General features: G+C 46.9%; 1 protein-coding gene across 1 annotated transcript in view; it reads left to right on the top strand.

The window, feature by feature from the left end:
* kif23 (kinesin family member 23) overlaps window positions 1-21,407 on the top strand; it is a 73,026-nt gene that overhangs the window by 28,427 nt on the left and 23,192 nt on the right. The window contains exons 13-18 of the mRNA XM_052467058.1: window positions 3,249-3,368; window positions 7,971-8,130; window positions 10,809-10,864; window positions 10,917-11,015; window positions 12,302-12,337; window positions 14,239-14,412. Coding sequence (XP_052323018.1) covers window positions 3,249-3,368; window positions 7,971-8,130; window positions 10,809-10,864; window positions 10,917-11,015; window positions 12,302-12,337; window positions 14,239-14,412 — 645 coding nt within the window. The remainder of the gene's footprint in view (window positions 1-3,248; window positions 3,369-7,970; window positions 8,131-10,808; window positions 10,865-10,916; window positions 11,016-12,301; window positions 12,338-14,238; window positions 14,413-21,407) is intronic.

Here is a 21,407-nt window from a genome sequence, read left to right as displayed (position 1 = left end):
ACTAAAATGGTGGCTATACAGGTCAGTGCCTAACTAAAATGGTGGCTATACAGGTCAGTGCCTAACTAAAATGGTGGCTATGCAGGTCAGTGCCTAACTAAAATGGTGGCTATGCAGGTCAGTGGCTAACTAAAATGGTGGCTATGCAGGTCAGTGGCTAACTAAAATGGTGGCTATGCAGGTCAGTGCCTAACTAAAATGGTGGCTATGCAGGTCAGTGCCTAACTAAAGTGGTGGCTATGCAGGTCAGTGCCTAACTAAAATGGTGGCTATGCAGGTCAGTGCCTAACTAAAATGGTGGCTATGCAGGTCAGTGCCTTACTAAAATGGTGGCTATGCAGGTCAGTGGCTAACTAAAATGGTGGCTATGCAGGTCAGTGGCTAACTAATATGGTGGCTATGCAGGTCAGTGGCTAACTAAAATGGTGGCTATGCAGGTCAGTGCCTAACTAAAATGGTGGCTATGCAGGTCAGTGCCTAACTAAAATGGTGGCTATGCAGGTCTGTGCCTAACTAAAATGGTGGCTATGCAGGTCAGTGGCTAACTAAAATGGTTGCTATGCAGGTCAGTGGCTAACTAAAATGGTTGCTATGCAGGTCAGTGCCTAACTAAAATGGTTGCTATGCAGGTCAGTGCCTAACTAAAATGGTGGCTATACAGGTTAGTGCCTAACAAAAATGGTTGCTATGCAGGTCAGTGGCTAACTAAAATGGTTGCTATGCAGGTCAGTGCCTAAGCCCGACAACTAAAATGGTTGCTATGCAGGTTAGTGCCTAACTAAAATGGTTGAGTGCAGGTCAGTGCCTAACTAAAATGGTTGCTATGCAGGTCAGTGCCTAACTAAAATGGTTGCTATGCAGGTTAGTGCCTAACTAAAATGGTTGCTATGCAGGTCAGTGGCTAACTAAAATGGTTGCTATGCAGGTCAGTGGCTAACTAAAATGGTTGCTATGCAGGTCAGTGCCTAACTAAAATGGTTGCTATGCAGGTCAGTGCCTAACTAAAATGGTGGCTATACAGGTTAGTGCCTAACTAAAATGGTGGCTATACAGGTCAGTGCCTAACTAAAATGGTTGCTATGCAGGTTAGTGCCTAACTAAAATGGAAACCATGCAGGTTAGTGCCTAACTAAAATGGTTGCTATGCAGGTTAGTGCCTAACTAAAATGGTTGCTATGCAGGTTAGTGCCTAACTAAAATGGTTGCTATGCAGGTCAGTGCCTAACTAAAATGGTTGCTATGCAGGTCAGTGCCTAACTAAAATGGTTGCTATGCAGGTCAGTGCCTAACTAAAATGGTTGCTATGCAGGTCAGTGGCTAACTAAAATGGTTGCTATGCAGGTCAGTGCCTAACTAAAATGGTTGCTATGCAGGTCAGTGCCTAACTAAAATGGTTGCTATGCAGGTCAGTGGCTAACTAAAATGGTTGCTATGCAGGTCAGTGCCTAACTAAAATGGTTGCTATGCAGGTCAGTGCCTAACTAAAATGGTTGCTATGCAGGTCAGTGCCTAACTAAAATGGTTGCTATGCAGGTCAGTGCCTAACTAAAATGGTTGCTATGCAGGTCAGTGCCTAACTAAAATGGTTGCTATGCAGGTCAGTGCCTAACTAAAATGGTTGCTATGCAGGTTAGTGCCTAACTAAAATGGTTGCTATGCAGGTTAGTGCCTAACTAAAATGGTTGCTATGCAGGTTAGTGCCTAACTAAAATGGTTGCTATGCAGGTTAGTGCCTAACTAAAATGGTTGCTATGCAGGTTAGTGCCTAACTAAAATGGTTGCTATGCAGGTCAGTGGCTAACTAAAATGGTTGCTATGCAGGTCAGTGCCTAACTAAAATGGTTGCTATGCAGGTCAGTGCCTAACTAAAATGGTTGCTATGCAGGTCAGTGCCTAACTAAAATGGTTGCTATGCAGGTTAGTGCCTAACTAAAATGGTTGCTATGCAGGTCAGTGGCTAACTAAAATGGTTGCTATGCAGGTCAGTGCCTAACTAAAATGGTTGCTATGCAGGTCAGTGCCAAACTAAAATGGTTGCTATGCAGGTCAGTGCCTAACTAAAATGGTTGCTATGCAGGTTATGCCTAACTAAAATGGTTGCTATGCAGGTCAGTGCCTAACTAAAATGGTTGCTATGCAGGTCAGTGGCTAACTAAAATGGTTGCTATGCAGGTCAGTGGCTAACTAAAATGGTTGCTATGCAGGTCAGTGCCTAACTAAAATGGTGGCTATACAGGTTAGTGCCTAACTAAAATGGTTGCTATGCAGGTCAGTGCCTAACTAAAATGGTGCTATGCAGGTTAGTGCCTAACTAAAATGGTTGCTATGCAGGTCAGTGCCTAACTAAAATGGTTGCTATGCAGGTCAGTGCCTAACTAAAATGGTTGCTATGCAGGTTAGTGCCTAACTAAAATGGTTGCTATGCAGGTCAGTGCCTAACTAAAATGGTTGCTATGCAGGTCAGTGCCTAACTAAAATGGTTGCTATGCAGGTTAGTGCCTAACTAAAATGGTTGCTATGCAGGTTAGTGGCTAACTAAAATGGTTGCTATGCAGGTCAGTGCCTAACTAAAATGGTTGCTATGCAGGTGGTGGCTAACTAAAATGGTTGCTATGCAGGTCAGTGCCTAACTAAAATGGTTGCTATGCAGGTCAGTGCCTAACTAAAATGGTGGCTATGCAGGTCAGTGCCTAACTAAAATGGTTGCTATGCAGGTCAGTGCCTAACTAAAATGGTTGCTATGCAGGTCAGTGCCTAACGTCTGAAGGGCAGCAAATGCATAGAATTAGTAATTAAGCTAGTCATTTATTAGGGTCTTTATGACCAAACTCTCCATTTTGTCTAGTTTCATAGCTCTTTATTTCTATGATATAGCCATGATAATGTTGAATGATTTCTCCTGGATCAGGAAACGTACGCAGCATTCTCTGTACAGGCCAGATTGAATTTCAAAAGTTAAACCTTGTTTTCCGAGGTCAGGCGGAAGGTTTATCCAAACCGTTAACTGTTGGAAATCAAATGCTAGGCTAGAAGCTGTGTTGATGCATGTCGTATTGCTTATAATAACATTGGTCATGTCAGAGAGAATGTTGGTGTCGTGTTGTTGGTCTGTGTGAATCGCTGGGGGCCTTAAAGTTTAGCCCCGGGTTAACATGCATGCTAATCCAGCCCAGAGCCAGTCTGGGGCTAAGAACAAGGCACCGTGAACAGGCCTAATGGAAGTCTTTCTCTCTCTCTTCCACACACAGATGGTTCCATACCGTGACTCCAAGGTGACTCACTTGTTCAAGAACTACTTTGACGGGGAGGGTAAAGTACGGATGGTTGTATGTGTCAATCCTAAAGCCGGGGACTACGAAGAAACCATGGTGAGTCCATTATCCCCTACGTAGAAACCATGGTGAGTCCATTATCTACGCTAGAAACCATGGTGAGTCCATTATCCCCTACGTGGAAACCATGGTGAGTCCATTATCCCCTACGTGGAAACCATGGTGAGTCCATTATCCCCTACGTGGAAACCATGGTGAGTCCATTATCCCCTACGTGGAAACCATGGTGAGTCCATTATCCCCTACGTGGAAACCATGGTGAGTCCATTATCCCCTACGTAGAAACCATGGTGAGTCCATTATCCCCTACGTGGAAACCATGGTGAGTCCATTATCCCCTACGTGGAAACCATGGTGAGTCCATTATCCCCTACGTGGAAACCATGGTGAGTCCATTATCCCTACGTGGAAACCATGGTGAGTCCATTATCCCCTACGTGGAAACCATGGTGAGTCCATTATTTCTACGTGGAAACCATGGTGAGTCCATTATCCCCACGTGGAAACCATGCTGAGTCCATTATCCCCTACGTGGAAACCATGGTGAGTCCATTATCCCCTACGTAGAAACCATGGTGAGTCCATTATCCCCTACGTGGAAACCATGGTGAGTCCATTATCCCTACGTGGAAACCATGGTGAGTCCATTATCCCCTACGTGGAAACCATGGTGAGTCCATTATCCCCTACGTGGAAACCATGGTGAGTCCATTATCCCCTACGAGGAAACCATGGTGAGTCCATTATCCCCTACGAGGAAACCATGGTGAGTCCATTATCCCCTACGTGGAAACCATGGTGAGTCCATTATCCCCTACGTGGAAACCATGGTGAGTCCATTATCCCCTACGTGGAAACCATGGTGAGTCCATTATCCCCTACGTGGAAACCATGGTGAGTCCATTATCCCCTACGTGGAAACCATGTTGAGTCCATTATCCCCTACGTGGAAACCATGGTGAGTCCATTATCCCCTACGTGTCTGAAACCATGGTGAGTCCATTATCCCCTACGTGGGAACCATGGTGAGTCCATTATCCCTACGTGGGAACCATGGTGAGTCCATTATCCCTACGTGGGAACCATGGTGAGTCCATTATCCCCTACGTGGGGAACCATGGTGAGTCCATTATCCCCTACTGTGGGAACCATGGTGAGTCCATTATCCCCTACGTGGGAACCATGGTGAGTCCATTATCCCCTACGTGGGAACCATGGTGAGTCCATTATCCCCTACGTGGAAACCATGGTGAGTCCATTATCCCCTACGTGGAAACCATGGTGAGTCCATTATCCCCTACGTGGAAACCATGGTGAGTCCATTATCCCCTACGTGGAAACCATGGTGAGTCCATTATCCCCTACGTGGAAACCATGGTGAGTCCATTATCCCCTACGTGGGAACCATGGTGAGTCCATTATCCCCTACGTGGGAACCATGGTGAGTCCATTATCCCCTACGTGGGAACCATGGTGAGTCCATTATCCCCTACGTGGGAACCATGGTGAGTCCATTATCCCCTACGTGGGAACCATGGTGAGTCCATTATCCCCTACGTGGAAACCATGGTGAGTCCATTATCCCCTACGTGAAACCATGGTGAGTCCATTATCCCCTACGTGGGAAACCATGGTGAGTCCATTATCCCCTACGTGGAAACCATGGTGAGTCCATTATCCCCTACGTGGAAACCATGGTGAGTCCATTATCCCCTACGTGGAAACCATGGTGAGTCCATTATCCCCTACGTGGGGAAACCATGGTGGGTCCATTATCCCCTACGTGGAAACCATGGTGAGTCCATTATCCCCTACGTGGAATGATTCTCCCACCGTTTATTGTTTGTAGGAATGGATGCGTCTTTGGCCTGACATTCTTCTATGGTGACAAAATGACTGCTTGATTGAACCCACAACTTGGCTTTGAGCTCCATGCTTTTACTTACTGAGCCACACCGGTCCATGGGTGGCCTGTGTGTTTCTACTGCTGGGGGTCTGTCTGATCTGTGTGTGTTTCTACTGCTGGGGGTCTGTCTGATCTGTGTGTGTTTCTACTGCTGGGGGTCTGTCTGATCTGTGTGTGTTTCTACTGCTGGGGGTCTGTGTTTCTACAGCTGGGGGTCTGTCTGATCTGTGTGTGTTTCTACTGCTGGGGGTCTGTGTGTTTCTACAGCTGGGGGTCTGATCTGTGTTTCTACTGCTGGGGGGGTCTGTGTGTTTCTACTGCTGGGGGTCTGTGTGTTTCTACTGCTGGGGGTCTGTGTGTTTCTACTGCTGGGGGTCTGTGTTTTTCTACTGCTGGGGGTCTGTGTGTTTCTACTGCTGGGGGTCTGTGTGTTTCTACTGCTGGGGGTCTGTCTGATCTGTGTGTGTTTCTACTGCTGGGGGTCTGTGTGTGTTTCTACTGCTGGGGGTCTGTGTGTGTTTCTACTGCTGGGGGTCTGTGTGTGTTTCAAACTGCTGGGGGTCTGTGTGTGTTTCTACTGCTGGGGGTCTGTGTTTCTACTGCTGGGGGTCTGTGTGTTTCAGCCTGCTGGGGGTCTGTGTTTGTTTCTACTGCTGGGGGTCTGTGTGTGTTTCTACTGCTGGGGGTCTGTGTGTGTTTAAACTGCTGGGGTCTGTGTGTTTCTACTGCTGGGGGTCTGTGTGTTTCTACTGCTGGGGGTCTGTGTGTTTCTACTGCTGGGGGTCTGTGTGTTTCTACTGCTGGGGGTCTGTGTTTCTACTGCTGGGGTCTGTGTGTTTCTACTGCTGGGGTCTGTGTTTCTGCAGTTGGTGATCTGTGTGTTTCTGCAGCTGGGGGTCTGTGTGATCTGTGTGTTTCTACTGCTGGGGGTCTGTGTGTTTCTACTGCTGGGGGTCTGTCTGATCTGTGTGTTTCTGCAGCTGGTGGTCTGTGTTTCTACAGCTGGGGGTCTGTCTGATCTGTGTGTGTTTCTACTGCTGGGGGTCTGTGTGATTTTCTACTGCTGGGGGTCTGTCCAGGTCTGTGTGTTTCTACTGCTGGGGGTCTGTGTGTTTCTACTGCTGGGGTCTGTGTGTTTCTACTGCTGGGGGTCTGTCTGATCTGTGTGTTTCTGCAGCTGGGTGTCTGTGTGTTTCTACTGCTGGGGGTCTGTGTGTTTCACTGCTGGGGGTCTGTGTGTTTCTACTGCTGGGGGTCTGTGTGTTTCTGCAGTTGGTGATCTGTGTGTTTCTTCTGCTGGGGTCTGTCTGATCTGTGTGTTTCTACTGCTGGGGGTCTGTGTGTTTCTGCAGCTGGTGGTCTGTGTGTTTCTACAGCTGGGGGTCTGTCTGATCTGTGTGTTTCTACTGCTGGGGGTCTGTGTGTTTCTACTGCTGGGGTCTGTCTGATCTGTGTGTTTCTACTGCTGGGGGTCTGTGTGTTTCTACTGCTGGGGGTCTGTCTGATCTGTGTGTTTCTGCAGCTGGTGGTCTGTGTGTTTCTACAGCTGGGGGTCTGTGTGTTTCTACAGCTGGGGGTCTGTCTGATCTGTGTGTGTTTCTACTGCTGGGGTCTGTGTGTTTCTACAGCTGGGGGCCTGTCTGATCTGTGTGTGTTTCTACTGCTGGGGGTCTGTGTGTTTCTACTGCTGGGGTCTGTCTGATCTGTGTGTTTCTGCAGCTGGTGGTCTGTGTGTTTCGGCCAGCTGGGGGTCTGTGTGTTTCTACAGCTGGGGGTCTGTCTGATCTGTGTGTGTTTCTACTGCTGGGGTCTGTGTGTTTCTACAGCTGGGGGCCTGTCTGATCTGTGTGTGTTTCTACTGCTGGGGGTCTGTGTGTTTCTGCAGCTGGTGATCTGTGTGTTTCTACTGCTGGGGGTCTGTCTGATCTGTGTGTTTCTACTGCTGGGGGTCTGTCTGATCTGTGTGTTTCTGCAGCTGGTGTTCTGTCTGATCTGTGTGTTTCTGCAGCTGGTGGTCTGTGTGTTTCTACAGCTGGGGTCTGTCTGATCTGTGTGTTTCTACTGCTGGGGGTCTGTCTGATCTGTGTGTTTCTACTGCTGGGGGTCTGTCTGATCTGTGTGTGTTTCTGCAGCTGGTGTTCTGTCTGATCTGTGTGTTTCTGCAGCTGGTGGTCTGTGTGTTTCTACAGCTGGGGGTCTGTCTGATCTGTGTGTTTCTACTGCTGGGGGTCTGTCTGATCTTGTGTGTTTCTACAGCTGGTGGTCTGTGTGTTTCTACAGCTGGGGTCTGTCTGATCTGTGTGTTTCTACAGCTGGGGGTCTGTCTGATCTGTGTGTTTCTACAGCTGGGGGTCTGTCTGATCTGTGTGTGTTTCTACTGCTGGGGGTCTGTGTTTCTACAGCTGGGGGTCTGTCTGATCTGTGTGTTTCTGCAGCTGGTGGTCTGTGTGTTTCTACAGCTGGGGTCTGTCTGATCTGTGTGTTTCTACTGCTGGGGGTCTGTCTGATCCGTGTGTGTTTCTACTGCTGGGGGTCTGTGTGTTTCTGCAGCTGGTGATCTGTGTGTTTCTACAGCTGGGGGTCTGTCTGATCTGTGTGTTTCTGCAGCTGGTGATCTGTGTGTTTCTGCAGCTGGGGGTCTGTCTGATCTGTGTGTTTCTGCAGCTGGGGGTCTGTCTGATCTGTGTGTTTCTACAGCTGGGGGTCTGTCTGATCTGTGTGTGTTTCTGCAGCTGGTGATGCGTTTTGCTGAGATGACCCAGGAGGTGGAGGTAGCCAGGCCCGTGGACAGGCCCATCTGTGGCTTAGCTGCTGGGCGCCGGCAGAAAAACCAAGCTTTCAAAGACGAGTTGTCGAGACGCCTGGAGGAACGAGGAGGTCCTGTCAATACAGGTAGCGAGGATGACTGTTGCACTTTGAGTAATAATATATATCATGCCACTTGCCAGAAGCTTTTATTCAAAGTCAATCACGGTACAGTGAGGGTGTACAGTGTCTTCAGAAAGTATTCCTTTCCCTTGACTTATTCCACGATTTGTTACAGCCTGAATTCAAAATGGATTCCATTGTTTTTCTCACCCGTCTACACACACTACCCCATAACGACAAAATTATAACATATTTTTCTGAATGTATTGAAAATAAAATGCTTATCTAATTTTCATAAGTATTCACACCTCTGAGTCAATACATTTTAGAATCACCTTTGGCAGTGATTTGTGTCTTTCTGGGTGAGGCTCAGAGCTTTGCACATCTGATTGTACAATATTTGCCCATTATTCTTTTCAAAATGATTTAAACTCTGTCAAATTGGTTCTTGATCATTGCTAGACAACCATTTTCAAGTCTTACCATAGATTTTCAATGGCGACTCGAGGGCGTAACTGTCTTCTTGGTAAGCAACTCCAGGGTAGGTTTGGCCTTGTAATCCTTCTCACCCCCCTAAAAGATTTAGATGCACTATTGTAAGTGGCTGTTCCACTGGATGTCATAAGGTGTATGCACCAATTTGTAAGTCGCTCTGGATAAGAGCGTCTGCTAAATGACTTAAATGTAAATGTAATGTAATGTAAATGTTTTAGGTGATTGTCCTGCTGAACGGAGATTTGATCTCCCAGTGTCTGGTGGAAAGCGGGCTGAACCAGGTTGTCCTCTAGATTTTGTCTGTGCTTAGCTCCATTCGGTTTCTGATTTAATCCTGAAAAACCCCTAGTCCTTAATTATTACAAGCATACCCATAACATGATGCAGCCACAACTGTTTGAAAACATGGAGAGTGGTTCTCAGTAATGTATTGGATTTGCCCCAAACATAACACTTTGTATTCAGGACAAAAAGTTAATTCCTTTGCCACATTTTTTTGATTATATTACTTTAGTGCCTCAATGGTTCTGATTAAACAGGATGCATGTTTTGGAAAATGTTTGTTCTGTATAGTCTGTTCGTTCTTCTTTTCACTCTGTCAATTAGGTTACGAGTAACTACAATGTTGTTGATCCATCCTCAGTTTTCTACTATCATAGCCATTCAACTCTTGACTGTTTTAAAGTCACCATTGGTTTCATGGGGAAATCCCCAAGGGGTTTCCTTCCTCTCCGGCAACTGAGTTAGGAAGGAAGCCTGTATCTTTGTAGTGACTGGGTGTATCAGGTTCTGATTATATATCCCACTTAAGACCCTCCTTCTTCCCAATGGTTCTGATTATATATCCCACTTAAGACCCTCCTTCTTCCCAATGGTTGCATCTTATGGTTTCACAGGAAGAGAGTAAAAGGATACCAAATGTTTATTACTTCCTGATGACTCTGTCCTCACCTCCTGACCTCAACCCCTCCTTCACCTAATCCACAGATGTCCATCTGTCTCCCCTGTATCAACACATCTCTGTCCTGACCTCAACCCCTCCTTCACCTAATCCACAGATGTCCATCTGTCTCCCCTGTATCAACACATCTCTGTCCTGACCTCAACCCCTCCTTCACCTAATCCACAGATGTCCATCTGTCTCCCCTGTATCAACACATCTCTGTCCTGACCTCAACCCCTCCTTCACCTAATCCACAGATGTCCATCTGTCTCCCCTGTATCAACACATCTCTGTCCTGACCTCAACCCCTCCTTCACCTAATCCACAGATGTCCATCTGTCTCACCCCTGTATCAACACATCTCTGTCCTGAATTATATAATTATCAACCCTCCTTCACCTGATCCACAGAGGTCCATCTGTCTCCCCTGTATTATTATAACACATCTCTGTCCTGACCTCAACCCTCCTTCACCTATGTTGTTTGTCCACAGATGTCCATCTGTCTCCCCTGTATCAACACATCTCTGTCCTGACCTCAACCCCTCCTTCACCTAATCCACAGATGTCCATCTGTCCCCTGTATCAACACATGCTCTGTCCTGACCTCAACCCCTCCTTCACCTAATCCACAGATGTCCATCTGTCTCCCCTGTATCAACACATCTCTGTCCTGACCTCCTGATAGGATGGTGACCCCTCAACCGGGCTCCTTCACCTAATCCACAGATGTCCATCTGTCTCCCCTGTATCAACACATCTCTGTCCTGACCTCCTGACCTCAACCCTCCTTCACCTAATCCACAGATGTCCATCTGACCCTGTATCAACACGGGGGCTGGTAGGATGGTGACCCTCTGTCCTGACCTCAACCCCTCCTTCACCTAATCCACAGATGTCTCACCTGTATCAGCACGTTTCCCTCCTCTTGTCCACCCAACACATTCCACAGCTATCTGTCTTTCTATGGGTCTGATCTATCATGTCTTTAATAATTATATAATGGTTATATAATATATATAATAATATAATATATTTTATTATTATTATTATTATTATATATTATTAATGTCTCAGTGTTCAAACTGTGGAACCCAACTCAGTCCAGGGTGAATACTTGCTGAAGACACTATGTTGTTTGGTAGGATGGTATGTTATCTGAAGGGGTGTAAATGATGACCCGGGGTACAACTGGTGCTGGTAGGATGGTCTTATCCAATGGGTTGTACTTATGAACTGTGGTCTGTGTTCCCCTCTGGGTCTAGAATCCACCCAGTCAGTGATGCACCAACTGCTCCAGAACCTTCCCCTCTGCCTGCCAGCGAGATCACGGACCCCATGATGACGTACACGGGGCCCCGCCTCATGGTGAGGTGCTGGAGAAGAGACACAAGATCAGGCAGATGATGACCCAGGAGTACAACAGGGCTGGTAAGATGGTGACCCGGGAGTACAACGGGGCTGGTAGGATGGTGACCCGGGAGTACAACGGGGCTGGTAGGATGGTGACCCGGGAGTACAGCGGGGCTGGTAGGATGGTGACCCGGGAGTACAACGGGGGCTGGTAGGATGGTGACCGGGGCTGGTAGGATGGTGAGTACAACGGGGGCTGGTAGGATGGTGACCCGGGAGTACAACGGGGCTGGTAGGATGGTGACCCGGGAGTACAACGGGGCTGGTAGGATGGTGACCCTGGGAGGGGAGTACAACGGGGCTGGTAGGGGGCTACAACGGGGGCTGGTAGGATGGTGACCCGGGAGTACAACGGGGCTGGTAGGATGGTGACCCGGGACCCGGGAGTACAACGGGGCTGGTAGGATGGTGACCCGGGAGTACAACGGGGCTGGTAGGATGGTGACCCGGGAGTACAACGGGGCTGGTAGGATGGTGACCCGGGAGTACAACGGGGCTGGTAGGATGGTGACCCGGGAGTACAACGGGGCTGGTAGGATGGTGACCCGGGAGTACAACGGAGGCTGGTAGGATGGTGACCCGGGAGTACAACGGGGGCTGGTAGGATGGTGACCCGGGAGTACAACGGGGCTGGTAGGATGGTGACCCGGGAGTACAACGGGGGCTGGTAGGATGGTGACCCGGGGAGTACAACGGGGCTGGTAGGATGGTGACCCGGGAGTACAATGGGGGCTGGTAGGATGGTGACCCGGGAGTACAACGGGGCTGGAGGATGGTGACCCGGGAGTACAACGGGGCTGGTAGGATGGTGACCCGGGAGTACAACGGGGCTGGTAGGATGGTGACCCTGGTAGGATGGGAGTACAACGGGGGCTGGGAGGATGGTGACCCGGGAGTACAACGGGGCTGGTAGGATGGTGACCCGGGAGTACAACGGGGCTGGTAGGATGGTGACCCGGGAGTACAACGGGGGCTGGTAGGATGGTGACCCGGGAGTACAACGGGGGCTGGTAGGATGGTGACCCGGGAGTACTGGTAGGATGGTGACCCGGGGCTGGTAGGATGGTGACCCGGGAGTACAACGGGGCTGGTAGGATGGTGACCGGGGCTGGTAGGATGGTGGGAGTACAACGGGGGCTGGTAGGATGGTGACCCGGGAGTACAACGGGGCTGGTAGGATGGTGACCCGGGAGTACAACGGGGGCTGGTAGGATGGTGACCCGGGAGTACAACGGGGGCTGGTAGGATGGTGACCCGGGAGTACAACGGGGGCTGGTAGGATGGTGACCCGGGAGTACTGTGATGGGGCTTTTTGATCACGTCTTAATTTGGGGCTCCCCTTTAGGATGCCGACATGTTGAAGTCCATGCTCCAGGAGCTGGTGAGTACAACTGGGCTGGTAGGATGGTGACAACTGGGGAGAAGGACAAGACCCTTCAACAGGGGGCTGGTAGGATGGTGACCCGGGAGTACCCAACGGGGCTGGTAGGATGGTGACCCAATGGGAGTACAACGGGGGCTGGTAGGATGGTGACCCGGGAGTACATACGGGGCTGGTAAATAGTACCCAATATACTGCCACAAACTACAAGCTGTGATGGGGCTTTTTGATCAATGAATTTGTTTCCCTACCCAATCCTCCTCCAGCGACATGTTGAAGTCCATTCCAGGAGCTGGTAAACACAGAAATAGCCTGGCCTTCATTCACTACAAGGTAAACACAATGAAATAGAACTGCTGGCCTTCACCATTCACCAGGTAAACACAATGAAATAGTACCCAATATACTGCTGGCCTTCACCATTCACTACAAGGTAAACACAATGGTCAATATACTTCACCATTCACTACAAGGGGAGAAGGACAAGACTGCTGGCCTTCCCATTCACTACAAGCACAATGAAATAGTACCCAATATAGACTGAGATTGACTGCTGGCCTTCACCATTCTGTAAACACAATGAGAAGAAGTAAACACAATGAAAAGATGCTGGAGTAAACAAGGTGGCCTTCACCATTCACTACAAGGTAAACACAATGAAATAGTACCCAATATACTGCTGGCCTTCACCATTCACTACAAGAAATAGTAAACACCACAAGGTAAACACAATGAAATAGTACCCAATATACTGCTGGCCTTCACCATTCACTACAAGGTATGACGGAGAGTTCCCAAGTTCCAAAGGCAGGTAGGTGACAGGCGGACATATTGAGTGTGGCAGGCAGGTAGGTGACAGACGGACATATTGAGTGTACCAGGCAGGCAGGTAGGTGACAGGCAGACAGCCATTTCGATGCAGAGCCTGGGGCACTTTTTGCCATGACAAACTGAGTTTACCCCACCACTGCAGCTCGGGACACACAGCTGTAGGCTATTTGCCCAAGGAATAAGATGTAATGCGGTAGACAGGCCTATTTCATGAAGTTGCCCCTAACACATTGAGTGTTTATTGAAAGGAAGAGGGCTTGAAAGATGTTTCTAATACATTGAAGAACTATTGTCATTTTCAATAGATGTAAAAACAGACTTTGTTTACTTGCTGTTTTTGAGCTGAAAACATTACTTTGAGATTGTGGTGGTGGTGGTAGCATTAAGCCAATCAGAAATGCTATCAGATCCCCAAATGGGCACATTGATATGCCCACATTTGCCCACAGTTCAGGTAGTCTATAGGCCTACTTCTATGTGTAATCGGGTGCACATCCTTACTCTACATTGACAAGAGCTCTCAAGACCAGAACTAAATTGACAACTTTTAGATGGAATGAAGTGTAGCTTGTGTTTTGCGCTCTGACAGTGAGAACAGTAACATGCTGACCAGACACGCCCTGTGTCCACGTTATTCAATTATTACACCCACACTGCCCCGCGCGCGCCAACGACCGTCTGCTACGCCAAGGGCTAAAAGGGTCATTCCTATTTCTGACGCAGATCGAGCTGCAAGTCCTGCCTCTCCCATCTCCTCATTGGTTTATAGAAGCAGGTACCCACGTGCCATCTCCTCATTTGGTTATACCCACGTGGGTGATTGAAAGATGAACTGTTGCTGGTTGTCGTGGTAATACAATGAAAGTTTAGATGCCAATCACCATATAAGTTCAAAGATGAAAAAGCCTGGAAGGAGGAGAGGTGACTAGAAACGATTCGGTTGACCGTTTTATGTGTGGATTAATTGTCGGAGTAGAGGACCTTGTGCATTTCAGGTAAAATAACAACTATAACAACTGTCTGTAGTGCCATGTACTGTCACTTAACATCTCTCTCTCTCTCTCCGTCAGATTGAGATCCTGCAGAAGACCACCAACATCTATGAGGATGACAAGCGTACGCTGCAGCAGGAGCTGGAGAGCAGAGAGCAGCGTCTGCAGAGAGAGCAGACGGAGAAGAGACGCATGGAGCAACGCATGCAGGGCATGGTCCAGGACACCAAGCACAAGTGGGAGAAGGAGTGTGTGAGTAGCCTAGAGGAGGAGGGTCTATCTCTGTGCCGCAGCGGGGGGTTGGGGGAATCTCTCTCTCTGCAGGAGGAGGAGGATCTCTCTCTGTGTCAGCGGGGGTGGGGGAATCTCTCTCTGTGCCATAGCAGGAGGTGGGATCTCTGCCCTGGGGCTTTGGGATATTTTTTTTAGGCTAGAGGAAAGAGTGCCTCCTACTGTCTCATCAAAGACGTTCCTTGTAAACAAAAATTGAGAGATCTACAGGCTTTATCAAAGTCTAGCCAAACCTTTCAGACAGGATACAGTGATCAGGATCAAAACTGGCCTGTAACAAAATGAAGGGCACTATGGTAGATGGCAGCCAAAGGTTTAAGAGCAGCAGCAGCTGCACTTTCATAAATAACATTACCATAATAAACAACGGATCAAAAGGTTGACTGAATAATCTGCTTCCTACTGCTCAGAGAAAGACACCATCTGTTTCTGTAGAAAAAGAAAACTTTAAATCTTATCTTAACCAGCTCATCTCTATGTTTTATAAACGTCAACCCATATAAATCCAAATGCCTCAGTATTGATCTGCAGGAACGCGTTCCATTGGAGAACCATCTGATGATGGAACATGCCCTTAATCTGGAACATTCTGACCAAACTTTAAAAACAATGTATTTAGTTTTGCCCATATTAAGCTCAAGTTTTAAATCGGCAAAGGGATTCCTGCATACACTGCATTCGGGAAGTATTCAGGCCACATTCTGTCACGTTACAGCCTTATTCTAAAATGGATTAAATAAACATTTTCCTCATCAATCTACACACAATACCCCATAATGACATGTTTGCTCATTTTTATATACACACACACACACGTTCGATCTCCTAGAGATGAACGTACTTTGGTGCGAAAAGTGCAAATCAATCCCAGAACAACAGCAAAGGACCTTGTGAAGATGCTGGAGGAAACGGGTACAAAAGTATATATCCACAGTAAAACGAGTTCTATATCGACAGCCTGAAACGCCACTCAGCAAGGAAGAAGCCACTGCTCCAAAACCGCCATAAAAAAGCCAGACTACGGTTTGCAACTGCACATGGGGACAAAAAGCGTACTTTTTGGAGAAATGTCCTCTGGTCTGATGAAACAAAAATAGAACTGTTTGGCCATATTGACCATTTAAGTTTGGTGGAAAAGGGGGGATGCTTGCAAGCCAAAGAACACCATCCCAACCGTGAAGCACGGGGGTGGCAGCATCATGTTGTGAGGGTGCTTTGCTGCAGGAGGGACTGGTGCACTTCACAAAATAGATGGCATCATGAGGAAGAAAAAGGATGTGGATATATTGAAGCAACATCTCAAGACATCAGTCAGGAAGTTAAAACTTGGTCGCAGATGGGTCTTCCAAATGGACAATGACCCCAAGCACACTTCCAAAGTTGTGGCAAAATGGCTTAAGGACGAAGTCATGGTATTTGAGTGGCCGTCACAAAGCCCTGACCTCAAACCTATGGAAAATGTGGGGGCAGAACTCAATTTAAAATAAACAGCCTAATTCCCATAAGTATTCAGACCCTTTGCTATAAGATTTGAAATTGAGTTCCGGTGCATCCTGTTTCCATTGATCATCCTTGATGTTTCTACAACTTGATTAGAGTCCACCTGTGGTAAATTCAATTGATTGGACATGATTTGGAAAGGCAAACACCTGTCTATATAAAGGTCCCACAGTTGACAGTTCATGTCAGAGCAAAAACCAAACCATGAGGTGGAAGGAAGTGTCGGTAGAATTCCGAGACAGGATTGTGTTGAGGCACAGATCTGGGGATGGGTACCAAAAAATGTCTGCAGCATTGAAGGTCCCCAAGAACAGTGGCCTCCATCATTCTGCAGCATTGAAGGTCCCCAAGAACACAGTGGCCTCCATCATTCTGCAGCATTGAAGGTCCCCAAGAACACATTGGCCTCCATCATTCTGCAGTATTGAAGGTCCCCAAGAACACAGTGGCCTCCATCATTCTGCAGTATTGAAGGTCCCCAAGAACACAGTGGCCTCCATCATTCTGCAGCATTGAAGGTCCCCAAGAACACAGTGGCCTCCATCTTCATTCTGCAGCATTGAAGGTCCCCAAGAACAGTGGCCTCCATCATTCTTATATGGAAGAAGTTTGGAACCACCAAGACTCTTCCTAGAGTTGGCCGCCCGGACAAACTGAGAAACTGGGGGAGAAGAGCCTTGGTCAGGGAGGTGAACAAGAACCTGATGGTCACTCTGACAGAGCTCCAGAGTTCCTCTGTGGAGATGAGAGAACCTTCCAGAAGGACAACCATCTCTGCAGCACTCCAACAAGCAGGCCTTTATGGTAGAGTGGTCAGACGGAAACCACTCCTCAGTAAAAGGTAAATGACATCCCGCTTAGAGTTTGCCAAAAACCACCTAAAGGACTCTGACCATGAGAAACAAGATTCTCTGGTCTGATGAAACCAAGACTGAATTCCTTGGCCTGAATGCCAAGCGTCACGTCTGGAGGAAACCTGGCACCCTCCCTAAGTTGAAGCATGGTGGTGGCGGCATGATGCTGTGGGGATGTTTTTCAGTGGCCGGGACTGGGAGACTAGTCAGGATTTGAGGGAAAGATAAATGGAGCAAAGTACAGAGATCCTCGATGAAAACTTGTTCCAGAACGCTCAGGACCTCAGACTGGGGAGACGGTTCACCTTTCAACAGGACAATGACCCTAAGCACACAGCCAAGACAACTCAGGAGTGGCTTCGGGAGAAGTCTCTGAATGTCCTTGAGTGGCCCAGCCAGAGCCTGGACTTGAACTTGATCTAACATCTCTGGAGAGACCTGAAAATAGCTGTGCAGCGACGCTCCCCATCCAACCTGACAGAGCTTGAGAGGATCTGCAGAGAAGAATGGGAGGAACTCCCCAAATACAGGTGTGCCAAGTTTGTAGCATCATACCCAAGAAGACTCAAGTCTGTAATTGCTGCCAAAGGTGCTTCAACAAAGTTCTGAGTAAAGAGTCAGAACTGACATTTTACATAAGTATTCAAAGGTCCAGATGTAGTTTTTGCTTTGTCATTATGGGATATTGTGTGTAGCCTGAGGGAAAATAACAAGGCTGTTACATAACAATATTTGGAAAAGGGGTCTGAACTTTCTGAATGCACAGTACATATGTACTGTAGCTAACCACTAACATAAATCGACTCTAGGGGGCTAGCCGATCTACAAACTTCTGTCTGTAGTATCCGAACAGTTTGGGCTACACAATAATATGACCCTCTATGGAAAGGTTAGACTCACGCACACGTTGGTGGTTTTGCTCTACGACACCCACAGGCTTCACAAGACTCGTCTGAAGGTCCCCCGGTTGGAAAATGAATGGAAGTCTATATGGAGACCCCTCCCCAGGCGTAGACAGGGCTTAGTCTGTAGACTGTTGAGACCAGTGTTCCATGACCATCTACATAGGGCAGCAGTACCGGAGGATAGCCTCCATGACCATCTACATAGGGCAGCAGTACTGGAGGATAGCCTCCATGACCATCTACATAGGGCAGCAGTACCGGAGGATAGCCTCCATGACCATCTACATAGGGCAGCAGTACTGGAGGATAGCCTCCATGACCATCTACATAGGGCAGCAGTACTGGAGGATAACCTCCATGACCATCTACATAGGGCAGCAGTACTGGAGGATAGCCTCCATGACCATCTACATAGGGCAGCAGTACTGGAGGATAGCCTCCATGACCATCTACATAGGGCAGCAGTACTGGAGGATAGCCTCCATGACCATCTGCATAGGGCAGCAGTACTGGAGGATAGCCTCCATGACCATCTACATAGGGCAGCAGTACTGGAGGATAGCCTCCATGACCATCTACATAGGGCAGCAGTACTGGAGGATAGCCTCCATGACCATCTACATAGGGCAGCAGTACCGGAGGATAGCCTCCATGACCATCTACATAGGGCAGCAGTACCGGAGGATAACCTCCATGACCATCTACATAGGGCAGCAGTACTGGAGGATAGCCTCCATGACCATCTACATAGGGCAGCAGTACCGGAGGATAGCCTCCATGACCATGTACATAGGGCAGCAGTACTGGAGGATAGCCTCCATGACCATCTACATAGGGCAGCAGTACCGGAGGATAGCCTCCATGACCATCTACATAGGGCAGCAGTACTGGAGGATAGCCTCCATGACCATCTACATAGGGCAGCAGTACCGGAGGATAGCCTCCATGACCATCTACATAGGGCAGCAGTACTGGAGGATAGCCTCCATGACCATCTACATAGGGCAGCAGTACCGGAGGATAGCCTCCATGACCATCTACATAGGGCAGCAGTACTGGAGGATAGCCTCCATGACCATCTACATAGGGCAGCAGTACTGGAGGATAGCCTCCATGACCATCTACATAGGGCAGCAGTACCGGAGGATAGCCTCCATGACCATCTACATAGAGCAGCAGTACTGGAGGATAGCCTCCATGACCATCTACATAGGGCAGCAGTACTGGAGGATAGCCGACTAGTGACTGAAGGGGCTGAATACTTATGTAAATAAGTTACTTTTGTTATTTTATGTATGTATGTATGTATGTATGTATGTATGTATGTACATTTCTAAACCTGTTTTTTCCTTTGTCATTATGGGTTGGTGTGTGTCGATTGAAGGGGGGGAATTATTTAATCAATTTTAGAGTAAAGCTGTAACGAAACTAATTGTGGAAGAAGGGAAGGGGTCTGGTTTAACTTTCCGATTGCACTGTGTGTTAGATATACTGTCAGTGATGCGTTTTTTAGGGCCTGTAGCTGAGATGTGATGTAGGGTTGCACAATTTGGACTAAATATCTCATATTTGGCTAAGGTAAACTTCCGACATACTGTCAGGGTAGGGAACATCACTTCTAAAATGAGGTCAGATGAATTAATACATACTGTCAGGGTAGGGAACATCACTTCTAAAATGAGGTCAGATGAATTAATACATACTGTCAGGGTAGGGAACATCACTTCTAAAATGAGGTCAGATGAATTAATACTGTCAGGGTAGGGAACATCACTTCTAAAATGATGTCAGATGAATTAATACTGTCAGGGTAGGGAACATCACTTCTAAAATGATGTCAGATGAATTAATACATACTGTCAGGGTAGGGAACATCACTTCTAAAATGAGGTCAGATGAATTAATACATACTGTCAGGGTAGGGAACATCACTTCTAAAATGAGGTCAGATGAATTAATACTCTCAGGGTAGGGAACATCACTTCTAAAATGAGGTCAGATTAATTAATACATACTGTCAGGGTAGGGAACATCACTTCTAAAATGATGTCAGATGAATTAATACATACTGTCAGGGTAGGGAACATCACTTCTAAAATGAGGTCAGATGAATTAATACTCTCAGGGTAGGGAACATCACTTCTAAAATGAGGTCAGATTAATTAATACTGTCAGGGTAGGGAACATCACTTCTAAAATGATGTCAGATGAATTAATACTGTCAGGGTAGGGAACATCACTTCTAAAATGATGTCAGATGAATTAATACTGTCAGGGTAGGGAACATCACTTCTAAAATGATGTCAGATGAATTAATACATACTGTCAGGGTAGGGAACATCACTTCTAAAATGAGGTCAGATGAATTAATACATACTGTCAGGGTAAGGAACATCACTTCTAAAATGAGGTCAGATGAATTAATACATACTGTCAGGGTAGGGAACATCACTTCTAAAATGAGGTCAGATGAATTAATACTGTCAGGGTAGGGAACATCACTTCTAAAATGAGGTCAGATGAATTAATACATACTGTCAGGGTAGGGAACATCACTTCTAAAATGAGGTCAGATGAATTAATACTGTCAGGGTAGGGAACATCACTTCTAAAATGAGGTCAGATGAATTAATACATACTGTCAGGGTAGGGAACATCACTTCTAAAATGAGGTCAGATGAATTAATACATACTGTCAGGGTAGGGAACATCACTTCTAAAATGAGGTCAGATGAATTAATACATACTGTCAGGGTAGGGAACATCACTTCTAAAATGATGTCAGATGAATTAATACATACTGTCAGGGTAGGGAACATCACTTCTAAAATGAGGTCAGATGAATTAATACTGTCAGGGTAGGGAACATCACTTCTAAAATGAGGTCAGATGAATTAATACATACTGTCAGGGTAGGGAACATCACTTCTAAAATGAGGTCAGATGAATTAATACATACTGTCAGGGTAGGGAACATCACTTCTAAAATGAGGTCAGATGAATTAATACATACTGTCAGGGTAGGGAACATCACTTCTAAAATGAGGTCAGATGAATTAATACATACTGTCAGGGTAGGGAACATCACTTCTAAAATGAGGTCAGATGAATTAATACATACTGTCAGGGTAGGGAACATCACTTCTAAAATGAGGTCAGATGAATTAATACATACTGTCAGGGTAGGGAACATCACTTCTAAAATGAGGTCAGATGAATTAATACATACTGTCAGGGTAGGGAACATCACTTCTAAAATGATGTCAGATGAATTAATACATACTGTCAGGGTAGGGAACATCACTTCTAAAATGAGGTCAGATGAATTAATACTGTCAGGGTAGGGAACATCACTTCTAAAATGAGGTCAGATGAATTAATACATACTGTCAGGGTAGGGAACATCACTTCTAAAATGAGGTCAGATGAATTAATACTGTCAGGGTAGGGAACATCACTTCTAAAATGAGGTCAGATGAATTAATACATACTGTCAGGGTAGGGAACATCACTTCTAAAATGAGGTCAGATGAATTAATACATACTGTCAGGGTAGGGAACATCACTTCTAAAATGAGGTCAGATGAATTAATACTACAGGGTAGGGAACATCACTTCTAAAATGAGGTCAGATGAATTAATACATACTGTCAGGGTAGGGAACATCACTTCTAAAATGAGGTCAGATGAATTAATA

Source organism: Oncorhynchus keta, chromosome 17, assembly GCF_023373465.1.
Source record: "Oncorhynchus keta strain PuntledgeMale-10-30-2019 chromosome 17, Oket_V2, whole genome shotgun sequence".
Taxonomy (NCBI): domain Eukaryota; kingdom Metazoa; phylum Chordata; class Actinopteri; order Salmoniformes; family Salmonidae; genus Oncorhynchus; species Oncorhynchus keta.
The sequence above is the reverse complement of the archived record's forward strand: the minus strand, read 5'-3'. Positions and strand labels throughout refer to the sequence as shown.